The 15,678-nt window shown below is 51.8% G+C and overlaps 2 protein-coding genes across 11 annotated transcripts in view; one reads left to right on the top strand and one right to left on the bottom strand.

Annotated features, from left to right (window-relative positions):
• Nucleotides 1–111: 111 nt before the first annotated feature.
• Nucleotides 112–6,763, bottom strand: NAT9 (N-acetyltransferase 9 (putative)). Of its 6 annotated transcripts, none has more exons than XM_035720760.2 (7): nucleotides 6,691–6,763; nucleotides 6,032–6,117; nucleotides 4,191–4,300; nucleotides 3,501–3,644; nucleotides 2,562–2,621; nucleotides 2,264–2,343; nucleotides 112–2,151 (listed from the first exon to the last, which is right to left on the bottom strand). In XM_035720760.2, the coding sequence occupies exons 2-7, from the start codon at nucleotides 6,106–6,108 to the stop codon at nucleotides 2,017–2,019; spliced, it is 606 nt and encodes a 201-aa protein (XP_035576653.1). In that variant the 5' UTR covers nucleotides 6,109–6,117; nucleotides 6,691–6,763; the 3' UTR covers nucleotides 112–2,016. The 6 variants fall into 6 exon arrangements, with proteins under 6 accessions (XP_035576653.1, XP_025323699.1, XP_025323698.1 ...); XM_025467914.3 differs by having other exon boundaries at nucleotides 2,264–2,358; nucleotides 6,691–6,762; XM_025467913.3 differs by having other exon boundaries at nucleotides 2,264–2,358; nucleotides 6,632–6,759.
• An 87-nt stretch (nucleotides 6,764–6,850) lies between these two features.
• TMEM104 (transmembrane protein 104) overlaps nucleotides 6,851–15,678 on the top strand; it is a 56,682-nt gene continuing 47,854 nt past the window's right edge. For 3 of the 5 annotated variants that reach the window (XM_049113920.1, XM_025467920.3, XM_025467919.3), the window contains exons 1-3: nucleotides 6,851–6,988; nucleotides 7,551–7,673; nucleotides 15,103–15,224. In XM_049113920.1, coding sequence (XP_048969877.1) covers nucleotides 7,629–7,673; nucleotides 15,103–15,224 — 167 coding nt within the window. In that variant the 5' untranslated portion in view covers nucleotides 6,851–6,988; nucleotides 7,551–7,628. Of the gene's footprint in view, nucleotides 6,989–7,550; nucleotides 7,674–7,853; nucleotides 8,060–15,102; nucleotides 15,225–15,678 lie in introns of those variants that run through there. The other 2 variants (XM_049113921.1, XM_049113922.1) reach the window with 2 other exon arrangements.

Here is a 15,678-nt window from a genome sequence, read left to right as displayed (position 1 = left end):
GTAGAATGTGGGTGGCTGTGATCAGAGGGCCTTGGGTCCTGTAGCTGCCCGGGCTTTGCACAAGTCTTGTGGGAGTGAGACCCGCCCAGCTCCTGAATGCATGCAACCGGCTGCCCCAGAGAAACCTTTATTGTAGGAAGTAAGAGGGAAGATCCACATGCTCAGAGGTCTTTATGTAGTTTCTAATTCTGGAGCACTGAAATGGTGAATCCTGGATCGAGCCTCATTCAATGCAAAGACTGGGCTTTCATCTAACCCCTCACAGCCAGTGGGGTGCAGGCTTCCCAGGAGTTGCCTGCGCTAGCACCAGATTATCTTATCTGGCCCTGGACATGCTCTGGGGCAGGTGGGGCGGAGCGGACTTTCCAAGGGCAAAATACCCTACGCCTCCTCAAAAGATCCAGGTCTCTTCCACCTCTGGCACCTGAGGCCACACCCTGGGAGCCGCCAGGGTGGCCCACAAGGGCTGAGGCTGCCAGGCCCAGAGGTGCTTGGAGAGAAGGATGGGAAGTGGATTCTAACGGAAAGCACTCATCACAGAGGACCCGGGGGGCCTCTAGGGTTAAGAGGGGTGGGTCACTGTCTGGCCATCTTGGCCTCTTGTTGGAGCTTGGATTCTGACCAACTTTATACTATTCAAAACCCTGCCACAGCACCTTGGGCTTGGCCCGCCTGCTCGCAACCTTGCCTCTACCTTGTGACCTCTCACCTGTAAGCAAGGCCTGGAGAGGACTCCACAAGGCAGTGGGGTGGGGGGAGATCCCTCCTTACCTCACCTGTTGGGTGGGGCCTCTGATGAAGCTCAAGGTTGAAACTCCTTGATCGCTGAGGGGCCAGACACACTACAAACCCTTTGGTATACTGCAAGCAAAGGTAGATTCCAGTTTTTTACCTTCATAGTAGTGTTGGAATATGCCAGGACTGGGGAGGGGTGGGGGGCTGGGGGGGCCAGCAACAGTTCTGGCTCTGCTACCTTGAGCCAGGCACAGCAACTCACATCAAGGTTTCCTCCCCTTGAGAATACCAACTGCCTTTGAGGGTCTCTTCCACGACCTGCCCTGAAACCTGTCCGGCCTCTCAAGGGCCACCCCAGATTAGGACAGGGCACCTGGGAACAGAGGAGCGTCTCCCCCCCCTTCCCGCTCCAGCTCTGCCTCTGAAGCACCAGCTGTCAGGCCCTGGAGACATCCTGAGGCTGTGCCTCCAACGCCATCTTGTGGCCGTCAGGTGCCACGGCTCCCAGAGACCCAAGAAGTGAGCAGAGCAGGAGGGGGCAGGTCCCTTCAGGAAGATACCGCTGAGTGGCTTCTGCTTCCTCCTGCAGCCCTTGCAACTGAGCAGAGGCTCCAGTCACAAGGAGCTGCATCCAAAACTCCTGGGTCCAGAGAGGAGAAAAGGAGCAAGCACAAGGATACTTGTCCACTTTCCAAGCCACCTGTCATTCAGAGCCTTGCTCGTTCATTTCCAAACTTCTTGGGGGTCACACTCCGCCTGCTTCTGCAGGCCAAAAGCAGACTGAGCTCCTCCTGCCCTGGACTGGATGCTGTAGGCTGGGCCTTCTGGTGGCTCACCTGCAAATAGGCCTAAGGAATAGCCAGGAAAGGTGCTGTGCAGTATACTTTACTCTTAGGCAGGCCTCTACCCCAGGGACTCTACCCCCTCTGGCCTTCCATGCACCAGGCCCACTCGCCTCTGCTCCCACCTCCACCCACCCTGCCCTCTGTGGATTCGTGCTATCCGCTCCAGGTTCCAAGAATCCAGGTCTGGTCAGGAGGACAGCCTGGACCTGGAGTCACTTATCCACACTGCCAGCCTGAGGAAGGCCAAGGCAAGTCTGGCCCAGAGTCTGAAGGGCCCCTAAAGGAGATTCCCAGGCTAGAGAGGGGCTAGGGGCATTATGCCTCAAATGCCCCAATAGTTCAGTTTCTGTTACAGGGCTCTGGTGTTTTGGATTGCGTGGTTCCAACACTCCACTTCACAGAAGGTGGCTGCCCTGCCCGAAAGGCCAGCTGGCTGTCAATGGGACTCCGACGACCCATCTCTATAGCACTTTTCTTCTACATGGCTGGTCTGCTCCAGAAGCCACTGCCGCTCATGTTCATTCACTGTCAGCCTAAGTGTCACCTCTTGGAAGACGCTGCTCACCGCCACCTGTATAAGCCAGAGAGAGCAGGGGCAGCTAAGTTACAGTCACAAGCTCTAGCACCACTGGGCCCCATCACCCCCAGCCCAGGCCTTGCCCTCCCATGAGAGATATCCTTACCTGCTCAAAGTGAAGTTTCTGAAACATCCGGATACTTGGCTCATTTCCTTGCCCAATTTTAGCCTCAAACTTGGTCAGACCTAGTTTGGTCACCCCTCCCAGAGAAGATGAGAGAGACAGGGATGGGACACAGGATGAAGCACCCCCCTCTTATCCCCTACCCTTCCTCTCCTGTTTGGCAGTGGAAGCACCTGTCACCTGCCCCCCACCCTCAGGCCTGAAGAAGATACTTCCCAACATGCCCGTGTCCTGATCTGAGGCCTGGCCACTTCTCTACCATCTGCTCAGACTTCCTTACCATAAGACATCATCATGAGAACAGACTCGGTGCCAAAGCCTTTGCCTCTGCAGCTGGGCTCTAGGAGGAATAATGGCAATCACTGGCACCGTGCGCCAGGCTCCGCAGCAGGCACAGCAGTAATGCAGCTGCAACTTCATTTCAGCCTCAACTCAACACAGTTGGTACTATCATTGCCATCATGCAGACAGGAAAACAGACACATAGCAGTTGAAATAATTTGCACAAGGGTTCCCAGCTTAGACACACCCAGCAACCTGACCCCAAAGCTGACCCCTTACCTTCAGCATGCTGCCTCATCGGGAAGTCTTAGGGGAAGGCTGTGGACCATGAAGGACACAAACTAGAGGGGCTCCTTCCACAGCACGGGAAGGATGCTCCAGGAAAGGTCTTTTATTTTGGGAGGGTCTCCAGTGCCCAGCCCCCCAGCAGGAATGGAGCAGAATGAAGCCTGAAGATCCTCAAACTCAAGGTTAAATTCACACCTAAGGGCAGCCCCGGTGGCGCAGCGGTTTAGCGCAGTTTAGCGCCGCCTGCAGCCCAGGGTGTGATCCTGGAGACCTGGGATCGAGTCCCATGTCAGGCTCCCTGCATGGAGCCTGCTTCTCCCTCTGCTGTGTCTCTGCCTCTCTCTCTCCTTGCGTTTCTCATGAATAAATAAATAAAATCTTTAAAAAATAAATAAATAAATAAATAAATAAATAAATAAATAAATAAATAAATAAATAAATAAATAAATTCACACCTAAGCAGAAGACGGGAATAGAGTAAACCACCATGGGTGGAGCAGCAGGCTAATGGAGTGCCAGGGGGCAGTGTGCCCCAGGTAGGTGCTGGGCTCACCACTGGGAACCTCCCATTGAGCCCAGTGCCCTATGCAGCCTCAGCTGGCTTGAAGTTCAGCAGAAGGGAGGGAAGGGAGGGCCAAGTGGAACAAACCTGCAATCATGACCTCAATCTCCCCCAAGGAGGGGTCCCCTACATTTGTGAGAAAGAGGTTTACATCTCCCGCCATGCAGCTCTCTTCCGTGGTGCTTGGCTGGGCCTGCCACTTCTCTGCATCCAGCACAATGAATGTACACTCTAAGGAGGGAGGCAACAGGGTTCTCACTTACACTTCCCAAAGAAGCGAAGTGACAACAGTCTTCTGACCCAAACCAGAGAACTGTAGTATGACACCATTGCCTCTGTCTGCCACGAGGAAATCGGGCTCAGAGCTTCCTTTAGCTGATTACAAAGCCCTAAGTTTGCCTCATGCAAGAAAAGATGGGAGTCCAAACAGCAGCACTATTCTCAGAAAGCAGTAACCACAACTGGGTTTGAGCAAGAGATGTGATGGACAGGGCCTCCATTTACAGCCAGAGCCCTAAATGCTTTACTTTCTCTAAATCCTTCTAAGCCCAATGCAAGGAGTGTGAACAAACACAAAAGCACCAGTCACAGAGACTGGCCTCAGTGGGCATCAGGGTATGACAGTTTCAGGAAACTTCCAGACTTTTCATGAAGGATTTTCAAAGTTTCTGGGGCCCAGAAGGGCTACAGCGGGAATGAGAAAGGGAGGGATCCTGGAGACTGCCTCTGGAGCCACCCCTCCCACTGCCAGCCCAGCCCAGGGCCTCTGCTTCTCACTGTCTGCATCTTCCAGCCAGCTCTGCTGCATCGAATACTCTTGCTCCAGGGTCAGCGGTTCAGAGGCTGTCAGACGCTGCAGCTCCTCTGATTTCATCCACTCGTGGTACCTGCAGGGACAGGAGGATGGCCTTTGGCATGCAGGACTGATTTGGGAGTACAGGTCTGACATTTTTTGAGATGAAGTGGATGGTAGATAGGAGAACCCCACAAAGTTAATACAGAGCTCTAAAAGATCTAAGGAGGGGCATCTGGCTGGCTCAGTCAGTTTAGCGTCTATCTCTTGATTTTGGCTCAGGTCAGGATCTCCAGGTTGTGAGGCCCTGCAACATGCCTCCTCCCCCCAGCTGGACACAAACTTCCCAGCTGGGTGTGGAGCCTGCTGGGGATTCTCTCCCTCTGCCCCTCCCCCTGCTCTTGTGTGAGCACGCTTTCTCCCCTCTTTGGAAAGAAAAAAAAAATCTAAGGAAAGGGTTATAATAGCTCCTAAGGCAGAGGGGCACAAGCACAAGACCTAGAAGCAGGCTGGTCTTACAAGAGAACTATCCAGCTTCCCATCCTGTCTCCGGGGTCAGTGCTGGGGCGTAGTCTTAAGTCAAACATTCCTCAAATTCCTGAGCGGAAGTATACGGCAATCTGACCTCCTTAAGGAAAGCTGGACATATCTCCACAAAGGCCAGACACAGGAACACCCAAAAACTACAAGGGTGCCTGGGTGGCTCAGTCAGTTAGGCATCTGCCTTGAGCTCAGGTCATGATTCCAGGATCCTGGGATCAAGTCCAATCAAGCCCCGAGTAGGGCTCCCCCTGCTCAGTGGAGAACCTGCTTCTCCCTCTCCCCGCTCCCCATGTGCGTTCTCGCTCCCTCTCACTCAAATAAATAAATAAATTTTTTTAAAAAACCTACAAGTAGAGAATACACTCCTACATCACTGCCATCCCAGCCTACCAGACCTTTTTTTTTTTTTTTTTTTGCTCAGCCTACCAGACCTTAGCCAATTGCCCCAGGAAGAGTCCCACCCTGGCACTCAGTTCTGGCTTTTCTAAACAGTAGACATCAGAACAACCCATCAACTCAGTTTTCTGACAAACTAACGTTAAGTCTTCAAGACTGAGCATATTTGGGGTGCCTGCATAGCTCGCACCCATGCCTGGCAGGCTACAAATTTCAGCTCAGGTCCTGATCTTAGGGTCCTGGGATGGAGCCCTGTGTCAGGCCTCCACACTCAGAGGGGAGCCTACTTCAGGATGCTCTCTCTCCCTCTGCCCTTCCCACCCCCCCTTAAAATAAATAAATCTTTTTTTCCCCCAGACTTAACTTAGTCATTTGAGAGAGAAACAGCATGCTCAGGGGGAAGGGCAGAGGCAGAAGAAGCAGGCTCCCTGCCAGGCTTGATCCCAGGACCCTGAGATCATGACCTGAGCCAAAGGCAGGCAGACACTTAACTGAGCCACCCAGGCGCCCGTAAATAAATAAATATTTAAAAAAAAAAAAAAAACAAAAACTAAGCATATTCGCTGACAACAGAGGAATGTCACTAATTTACAATCAGGCACTCTTTCTTACACACATCTAGTTTACATAAAATAATTCCTTGCTGAGCGTCCAAAAAGGAAGCAGAGAAGACTGAAACGGAAAGGCGGGGGATGGGGGGGTAACTTCTTCCAGGGGAGTCCTCATTGCTTCAGCGCTCACTTCTTTCTGTAATGACTTCTCACCGCAATGTTTCTCCTTCTTAGGGGAAACAGCCTCTGAGATTCGGACTAAGGCAAGGCAGGCTGACCCTCCTCGCTGCATCTTGGGAGAGCTGGCCTGCACCTCGCGTTAGGTGGACTGTTACCTAGGCACGTGCTCTGAGGTGTAGGGTACCAGCACCACCTTCTTCCCCAGCAGCAAGACGTTCTCATTTAACCTCATGGCGCCGGCCTGTAAGAGGGGAGGGCAAATACTCCAGGACCCTGCGTCTCCTCCCACTCGGGGTGGGAGCCCCGGGCCTCGAGTTTGCTAAATGCCTCCCGGAGCTAAGTGGTCAGGAGAGCGAGCCTTGGTTCCTTCTTTCTCTCGAAACCTTTCAGAGGACACGGACTCTGGACCCCTCGCGACAAGGGGAAGTGGGCCGGGTAAAGGGGACTACAAGATCCTCGCATCGCAGCTCCACGGGGCTAAGCGCGAGCTGCCGCTTCTGCGCGCCCCTTCCCTCCCACCTCGCTGACCCGCGAGGCCTCCGACCCAAGCTGGGCGGCCCAGGCTTAACCCCGAAGCTCCCATCACGTGCCCCGGGCCGGAGACTCCGCCCCACGATCAACTTGCAGCCTAGCGGGCGGACGCCTACGTCCAGCCCCTCTTCCCGGCGACCCCCCCCCCCACCCCAGCCCCCGGGGCCTCCCCGCCCCCCGCCCCCAGCCAGGTCCGAGCAGGCCGCCCTCCCCTGTGTGCGGACCCGTGGGCCACCCTCCTCGGTCACCCCGACCGCCGGGGACCCGGGTCGACTCCGCTCACACCCACTCCCGGCGAACGGACGCGTCCCCAGCCCCGCGGCCCCTCCCCGCACGCGGGCGGAAGTGCTCCTCCCCCGCTTCCGCCCCGCAGACGGCGGCCGCCGGGGCCCAATCCCGGTCCCGCCTCCGCGAGGCGGCCAATCAGCGCGCTGCGCCCCGCCCGGGGCGCGCACGGCCAAAGTGGCCGCCGGGCGCGGGCGCATGCGCGCTGCGGGCGCTGGTGCGGGACAGCTGGCACCGGCGGCGGCGGAGGGGCCGGAGGCGGCGGCCGCGGCGGCCCGGAGCGAGCCGGGGTGCAGGTGGCCGGCCGGGCGGGGGGGGACGGGCCGGGGCGGCGCCAGGCTCGGGGCTGCTCCAGGACGGAGGAAGAAGTCGGGGGGAGGCCCTTGAGAAGAGGGGGAGGCTTGGGGCTGGGGAGCCCGAAGCAGGGCAGAAAACAGGTTGGGGGGGGCGGGGAATGGGGGGACCAGCAGTTGGGTGGGGGTGGGCAGCGACCTGGGCAAGCCCCCAGTTTGTTGCCTTGATCTCGAGTGCCCTGTGTGGTAGTGAGCTCGCCGTTCCTGGCTGGCATTAAGTGTGGACGGCCACCGCACAGTGTGCAAAGGGGGGCGCTTGTGGTGAGGGAGACTTAGTGGCTTGTGGGGCTCCCTCTGTCACTTGGAGTCTGAACGACCTTGAATACCTTCGTAGGAAAAAGTTAGAGGAAAGCACGCAGGTGTCACTCTTGCAGTATCCTCCTGGTGGATACTGAGGCTGTGTCTGTAATCAAAGTACAGGGCCCCCGAGGGGTGTTCTCCAGAACCGTCCCCCAGATGCCAGCGACCTCTATCAGAAAGGTGAAGTCTGCTCTTTCCCCTTTAGGGAGCCGCAGCAGCCGCCGCCCAAGCAAGGAAGAAACCTAAGGAATCTCGGCCCACTGACCCTTCCTCACTTTTGGAAATGGCGGGTGAAATCACAGAGACCGGAGAGCTCTATTCTCCTTATGTGAGTTTTACTTTTTTAGAACCTGTTTTACCCACATCGATGCTGCGGGCTCCTAGAGAAGCACGATGCTTCCTGGACTGTACGAGCCTAGTGAGGACACCTGCTTGTAGATCCTGGCGAAAGCCAGGCTGGGGAACTCCATTCAGCAGCAGGCATGTTGCTGCCGTCCCGGCCCAGAGCATGTGATGAGAGTTTGTGCACGTGTTCAGTGCTGGTCAGAGAGTGGGCAAGGAAACAAAGCTGACTTGTTAATTCCTTGCGATCTCAGTGTCCTGGCCACTAGCACTTGCAAACTGAGCTGCTGTCCGGGGATGATGATTGACAGCTGTTGACTCTGGGTTTGCTCATCTCAGCAGTTTGAAAGCGCTTTGGTTGCCCGCTGAATTGTAAGTTGCACAACTTTTATAGTCTTGGATGGTGTAAGAGGCAGAGAAAGCATGCAGAGACTTCCAAGTGCAGTTTGCAGGAGTCTGTAATTAGAACAATTAGAAGGATTGATTTCTTACTGTATTGGGTCTGCATCACACACACCCCCACCTCCCACAGGTGCACTCAGTTTATCTTTGAGTCATGAAAGATTGGTCCTGGTTACATCACAGAGTCCTCTTGCCTGGATACCTAGCTGGAGGATTGGAATAATCAAATGATTGACTCATGGTGCTACTAAGTATCCCAAGGAAAAGTGGCACTGCCTTAAGTAACAAAAGTCTTCTTTCTAGAACTTACCTAACCTTAAGCAGCTGCCCCGCTTTCCACTTATTTCCTAGCCTGAGGATCCTGGCTTTGTCTCTGCTAGCTTCACAGACTCTAGGGCTGTGGTGTGATAGATATGAAAGTGTCTCAGAAAATAGCTGGCAAAAAGCCTTTCTCACACCAGGGTCTTCCTACTGGGTCTGTGCCTTTTGTGTATAGCACTAAAGAAGCCTCCTTTCTCTCCATAATTTATCGGGGGGTAGTCTTTCTTGAACTTTGGATCGAGTCTAATAGTGTTGTTCTCATCTGAGGAATTGTGTAACAGCTCACTGTCTCTTCTTGGTATCAGCAGTGAAATGTTCCCACTGTCCATAAAAGTTGCCAAGCTTCCTGCTGCTTCTCAGAGCATCTATACATTTAGAGATGAGAAAATGAGTTATTTCTGTAACTGAGTTTTAGGAAAGAAAAAAACTTTGATAGGCTCACTTTTCTTGTGTTTCCAGTTATTCACATCATCATTTCACGTGTCAGCGTGTGCCCACAGGAATTCGGGCAGTGAGGCCGAAAAGCCTCAGTGGGTTCTGCTCCCCACCCCCCAACTTCCCTGTGTGTTTGGTTTTGTTTGAGGCCTGTGTTTAAGGGCATACTCTGGGTATTTGCCATTAACAACTTGTATTCTCTTATCTTACCAGTGGAGAGAGATGTAGAGAAGAGATGGGTGATGTTGAAGGTGAGCTGGCATTAGTCGGAAGTTACCAGTTAGGGTTTGAGAAGACACCGTGCTTTCTTCCTGAGTTTTCCCTAACTCTGCCATCCGGAGAGAGTGGTTCTTGATCCCTTGTGAGACCAGGCAAAGGGCATAGGTTCACCATCCGCTGAGCCCAGAAAAGCAGTGGAACTGCTTCACTGTAGACGCTGCTTTGAATCCCCTGCCCGGCCCAGTACAGGCAAGACCTGCTCTCTAGGTCTCGGGAAACCTGTTTGGTTCATGAAGGTGCATCAGCCCATAACCTGGGGTATTCCCAACACAGAGCCTCTCCCTGCCTCTGTGTTTGCTCTGTTGCCAGTTCTTTTCCCCTTTGTGGGTGTCAGGGGTGTTTGCCTTAGCTTGCATTATTCTGCATAAAATATGTGTAGTGGACAGACTAGCCTCACAGGGGACTCATGTGACAGGCCCTCTCAAGGATAATGCTGGATTCAGAACCTGGTTCCGGCCAGCACTTTTCCCCAGAAGTGATCTCGGAACGGGCGTGTCTGGTTCCCTGTGTACGGGGACCAGGAGTGGCTCAGGGCTACAGGGACTATGTGATCCAAATAGAGGATGAAGCAGACCACCACCCACACAAGGCCCAGCCGCTGAGGGCCCTGCCAACCAGTTTTGCTAAAGACCACTGCCGTTGCTTTCGAAGGAAAGGTTACTCGTTTCACAGCCTTAAATTCTAGTCATTGCTTCCGCATCTCTACTGGCTTCTGTTTCCTTTAACAGCTGTCCCTGGGGAAGTGGACAAAAACCGCCATGACTACTGCCTCATGCACATCTGTGGGTGAGGCTGCTGGGTGGGAGATAAGGCAGCAGGAACACTGTGCTCAACTCCCCAGGTTGTGAGGGAGCCACTACTTCATCCCAAAGAATGATGGAAGAGGGAAGAGAAACGGGAAGAGACTGTTTAGCCTGTAGCAGGGCTTGCTTCTGCTTTCGGCAACACCTTCCAGGAGGCTATCCCACCACAACTGTCAGGCCAGGAGCAGAAGAGAATGTCTCCTTCCTCCTCCTCCCACAACTGCCTTTGACCTGGCCCGTGGCTCAGCTCAGATTTGCTTCCTGCTCCATAGTCCTTGTAATTGGGCCTCACTGGCACCTTTACTGAAGGTTGAGAGGCTTTAACTCTCGCCAGGGAGGTGAAGAAGTTTCATATTATTCTACAGGATGCCCAGAGTTCTTGCTTTGAAGCTAAAAAATAGAGATAGCATAAGACAAATGTGATTACTCATTTCTGCTTCCAACTGCTAACGGTCTGTCCCTAGTTAGCTTCTTGTAAAGTTCTTCAAGGATCTTTCTTACCGAGATTTATTTGAAGTTTCCTTTGGGAGTGTGTTTATTGTGTTTATCGGCAGTGGTTCTCAGCAATGGCAGTCTTGCCCATCTTACCCACACACACGCCATCCCAGGACACCTGCCAGTGCCTGGGGACATTTGTGATCATCACAACACAGGTGCAAGGTTGGGGGCTACTGGAGCCTATTGGGTAGAGGCCAGGATGCTGCTAAACATCCTGCAGTCCACAGGACAACCCACAATAAAGAAGAATCGGCCCCAAATGTCAACAGTGCTCAGGCTGAAAGTCCCTGCGCTACAGCAGACCCTTGACCTTTATATCTCATGACCTTTAGGTATCACCAAATTCACAAATGCCTCTTGTACTGTTTCATTTCCTTGTAAAACTTTTGGCTAAGAACTAGCACTTTCTCTACTTTCATCGAACCTTCACCGGGGCCATTTTTCCATAAAGAAAAAGGGTCCACCCTTCTTAAATGTTACTGCTCAGAAAAGCAGCATATAGAGAACAGAGCTGCAGGGAGCTGTAGGAACACGGTTCAAACTTGTTTTAATCCTTCTGAGATCTGTCTGTGGGATCAAACAGAGACTGTGATGTTTAAAACAGGACAAAGACCGGGAGACCTACGTCAGAGGACCTAGCCAGGTCCAGTCAGCTCAGCTGAGGATTCCTAGCTGGAGACTGTATGGCAGGCACCCTGAGAAGTGACACACAGGCCACAGTGAGCCTCACATTTAACAATGGGAAAAAGATAACATTGAAAACCCAAACTAGGACATAAGAAGTATTCTTGCCCTGGGGGTTCAAAAGTGCAAGACTGGGAGGGCTTTGTGGTGGAAGTAACATTTGAATGCGTTTGAGTGCTGGGTGGGATTTGAGGGGCTGGCCAGGAGGCATGGGGGGGTGATGTCCTATGCCAAATGTAAATGGACTGTGGGTAGAGCTCTTTTCTGTCCACAGGGTGCCTTCCTGTCCTTCACTCAGATGTACAGTCAACACCTGCCTGGAAGCTTGCCCCTCCCTAACCACTGCCCAGCTCCCTCTCCCCACATTTCAGTTAAAAAAAAAAAAAACAAAAAACTTCTGAGTGATGTTAGGAAAATGGGCCTCAATTTGTAGGTTTCTGATAAAAAGAAAATTCAGTACATGAATTAGGAAGACAAGACGTGAGAGACTCCTAACTCTGGGAAACAAACATAGGGTTGCAGAAGGGGAGGAGAGTGGGGGAATGGGTAACTGGGTGATGGACATAAAGGATGGCACATGATAAGATGAGCACTGGGTGTTATACTGTATGTTGGCAAATTGAATTTATATAAAACAAAAATTTTAATTCAGTACATGGTTATTTTAGGAAAAATTTTAAAATATAGAAGAGAGCATATTTGTAAGAATAGGGAAGTATAAATGAGAGATGGGTAGGTATTCCCAGAGATGAATCATTTGTGTTGTCTTTTTTTTATTTATTTATTTTTTTTAAAGATTTCATTTATTTATTCATGAGAGACACAGAGAGAGAGAGGCAGAGACACAGGCAGAGGGAGAAGCAGGCTCCATGCAGGGAGCCCGATGCGGGACTCCATCCCAGGACTCTGGGATCATGCCCTGAGCCAAAGGCGCTCAACCACCGAGCCACCCAGGCTCCCTACGTTGTTGTTTTTAACAGAAACAGGTGGTAAAGCAAACTAAGCCCGTGTCACAGGAAGCCTCTTCCTGTCTGTCACAGTCCAGGCTGGAAGCAATTAGGTGGTAAAGGGGAATAGGACCAGAGGTAGCCACAAAAGACTTCAGAAGTAGAATGGCTGGAGCTGGGGTACACAGAAGCGAGGAGGGAGGGGGGGTGACCGGCAGACAGTGGAGTTGAGGTCTGCAGGAAGGCTGATGCGGAGAAAGGTCCATCACCCCCTGTCTGGCTGTGGTAGTTAAAGCTGCAGGACTGAGTGAAGTTGCTGAGGGAAAAGCAAGTAGGAAAAGAGACCACTTACATCAGAGCGTAAGAAGGAATAGAGACTAAGAAAGCCGTTGGGTTAGGCAAATAGGAAGGAGGTAATTGGTGATTTTGAAGAATGTAGTTTCAAAAAAGCCCTAGGGATGGAAACCACAAAGTACAGAAACTTGGAAGCAAAGGCAGAGGAAATAGGTAGCTGCTTCACTGAGTTTGGTTAAGAGAAGTAAGAGAATTGTGTTTCAAAGTTGCCGAGGACCTGTGTAGGCAGAGGGGAAGAGCTGGTGGAAGGAAGATTCCAGAAAGGACTGAGCCCAGAAGGTTGGGTGCAGGGCTTAACGTCCCCCAGGGAGAAGGACACACATTCCCCACAGGCAGGGAGGGGGTTGGGAGGATGCAGACACTGATTTTTGAGCATAGAGGGAGTGTGGGCTTGGGGAGGGCATGTCACATGGCCTTGGGCACCTCCAGAACAGAGGACGCGGCCTTCAGCTGAGAAGGGTGGGGGCTGGGGCGCCAAGAGTGAGGTTCGATGGTTTCCTGTGGGAAATGCCAAGAAGTCCATGGTGGAATAAAACCGGTGTGATGCTCTCAGAGCACAGGTGAAGGAACTGCTTTTTGCTGTGGGACCAATAATTGTAACTGGAAGGAAGGAAGGGAGAAAAAGAAAAAGAAAATACCGTGGAAGTTTTAGCAGGCTTGTTGTATAGGGAGCAGAGGAAGCAGGCGCTTAGTCCATCCAAGGCTAGCGTCGGGAGGGGCAGCACAAGGGAGGCCGCGTGAGGCCTGGGTGGACTGTGCTCAGCAAGCTAGCCTGTGGTAAATGATGTTGGGGAGACAGTGGCCTGGATCGGGTGGGTGGAGCGACTACAGCTGTCAGCAGGAATGGGAAGGGCTGCAGAAGAAAGGACTTTCCTGGTTGAGACCTCAAAAAAGGAAAATGATAGTTAATAGCCGAAGTCAGGTTGGCGAGAATGTGAGTTTGCAACCTCATTCTCAGTGACCCAGCAATTCTACTCAGAGGCTGGTTGTCAGGGGCCAAGCGGTGCTACCTGCTTGCTCTCTGGGGTGATGAAGTGGAATCAGATGGTGGTGGTGGTTGCACAGCCCTATGACTGTGCCTGAAGCCACCAAACTGTCCTTCAAAGGGGTAAATTTTTTTATTAAGTTTTTAATTCCGGCGTAGTTAACATACAGTGCTGTATTAGTTTCAGTGTACAGTGTAGTGACTTGGCGATTCTGTCACTCGGCGCTCATCATGACAGGTGTGCTCTTCATCCCCTTCACCTGTCTCATCCAGCCCCCTACCCACTGCTCCTCTAGTGACCAGCAGTGGGTTCTCTATAGTTAAGAGTCTCTTTCTTGCTTTTTGTCTTTCTCTCTCTTTTTTTTTTTTTTTTGCCTTTGCTCATTTGTTTCTTAAATTCCACACGAGTGAAATCATAGGGTATTTGTCTTTCCCTGACTTCTGTTGCTTAGCATTATACTCTCTAGTTCCATCCACATTGTTGCAAATAGCAAGATTTCATTTTTTTGATGGCTGAGTACTATTTCGTTATACGTACATACCACCTCTTCTTTATCCATTCATCACGCGATGGATGTTTGGGCTGCTTCCGTAATTGGTGTTGTAGATAATGCTGTTATAAACATAGGGGTGCATGTATGCCTTTGAATTAGTGTTTTTGTATTTGGGGGTTAAATACCCAGCAGTGTGATTACTGGATCATAGGGTAGTTCTTTTTTTAACTTTTTGAGGCACCTCTGTACTGTTTTCTGCAGTGGCTGCACCCCTTTGCATCTCTACCAACTGTGCACAAGGGCTCCCCTTTCTCCACATCCTTGCCAACACCTGTCATTTCCTGTGTTGTTGAGTTTAGCCATTATGACAGGTGTGAGCTGACAGCTCATTGTGGTTTTGATTTGCATTTCCCTAATGATGAGTGATGTTGAGCATCTCATGTCTGGTGGTCATCTATATGTCTTTGGAGAAATGTCTATTCATGACTTCTGTCCATTTCTTAGTGGATTGCTTTTTTTTTTTTTTTTGGCTGTTGAGTTGTGTAAGTTCTTTATATATCTTGGATACTTTTATCGGATATGTCATTTGTAAATATCTTAAGAGTGAATTTTATAGTACGTAAATTGCATCTCAAGTTTCATAAACATCCTTGAAGTTAGTGTGGGGAGGACAGAGGGGAGAAGGAAGCAGCCTGAATGGCAGCATCCCAAAGACAATGGCAAGAATGGGTGGGGAGCAGGGTTGGGTCACATGCTCAGAAGTCTTGGAAGAGTCCAGGTCTTTTTTAGGTCAGCCCTAGGTTCATCCTTGTGCCTGGTCCCCAGACATGGTGCTCTGTCCTTGGGAAGCCTACAGCCTGGTTGAGCAGGGAGCTAACATCTCAAGTGCAGCTCTAAATACAAGGAAATGACAAGGTGGTAGGATGGTGACCACAGAAGCGGAGGAGGAACCCGATCAGTAGAGACATCTTGGAAAGACCCATAGAACGTGGGCCTTGAGCCTTCCAAGTGTTGGCATCTGCTTCCCTGGCAGCTGGTTGCAGAGCGCGCCTCCTTCGAACCTCCGCCACGTTCTCCCTTCTGACCTGCTTCCCTAGCTCAAGGCTGGCCTCTCTGCCTCCAGTGTGGCTGTTGCCCAGGGTCCTCTTTGGGAGCCACTGGAAGGAGAGGTTAATTAATTTGGGGGCTTGAATGTCACTTCTGTCGCTTCCAGGTGGGGCTGGTGTACATGTTTAACCTCATCGTGGGCACAGGTGCGCTCACCATGCCCAAGGCTTTTGCCACCGCGGGGTGGCTCGTCAGCTTGGTCCTGCTGGTGTTCCTGGGCTTCATGAGGTAAGAGGCTGGCACATGGGGGTGGCCGGGAGGAGCCTGCCTAGGGAGCCCTGACCTCTTTTCATTAACATGAGGAATGGTGCCAGGGCAGGGGAGTGGTGGAGGGTGGAGGTGACAGGAAGATGTCCACGGTGAATCCTAGCCAGGGTGGCCCAGTGACAGGAAAGGAGGCACAAAGGTCTCCAGGTCTCATGCTAACAGAAGTCATATAACCTCATCAGTTAAGAATCAAGACATCTGATCAGGCTTTGGAATGTTTCACGTGGTACTCACATCGCTTCCCCGGCTGCTTGATTTACTCTCTTATATACTTATACATGGTACCGTTTTTGTTCTCTGAGAAAACACCACCTAGCCACAGAAAAAGAATTGGACAAACATCTGCAGTGATAAGAAGTCAGTTTGGAATTTAGAATTTGCTTAAGGTAGTTCACAAAGTGACGAACACACAGGT

This window comes from Canis lupus, chromosome 9 (genome assembly GCF_003254725.2).
Source record: "Canis lupus dingo isolate Sandy chromosome 9, ASM325472v2, whole genome shotgun sequence".
Classification (NCBI taxonomy): Eukaryota; Metazoa; Chordata; class Mammalia; order Carnivora; family Canidae; genus Canis; species Canis lupus.
This window is presented reverse-complemented; position numbering and strand designations above follow the sequence as displayed.

Coding starts and splice junctions, on each gene's coding strand:
- NAT9 (XM_025467914.3), bottom strand. CDS start 6,108: ATGAGGTTAAATGAGAACGTCTTGCTGCTGGGGAAGAAGGTGGTGCTG. Junction 4,301..6,031: donor ACCTCAGAGCACGTGCCTAG/GTAACAGTCCAC, acceptor CTGTCCCTGCAG/GTACCACGAGTGGATGAAAT. Junction 2,359..2,561: donor TCTCATGATGATGTCTTATG/GTAAGGAAGTCT, acceptor CTTCTCTGGGAG/GGGTGACCAAACTAGGTCTG.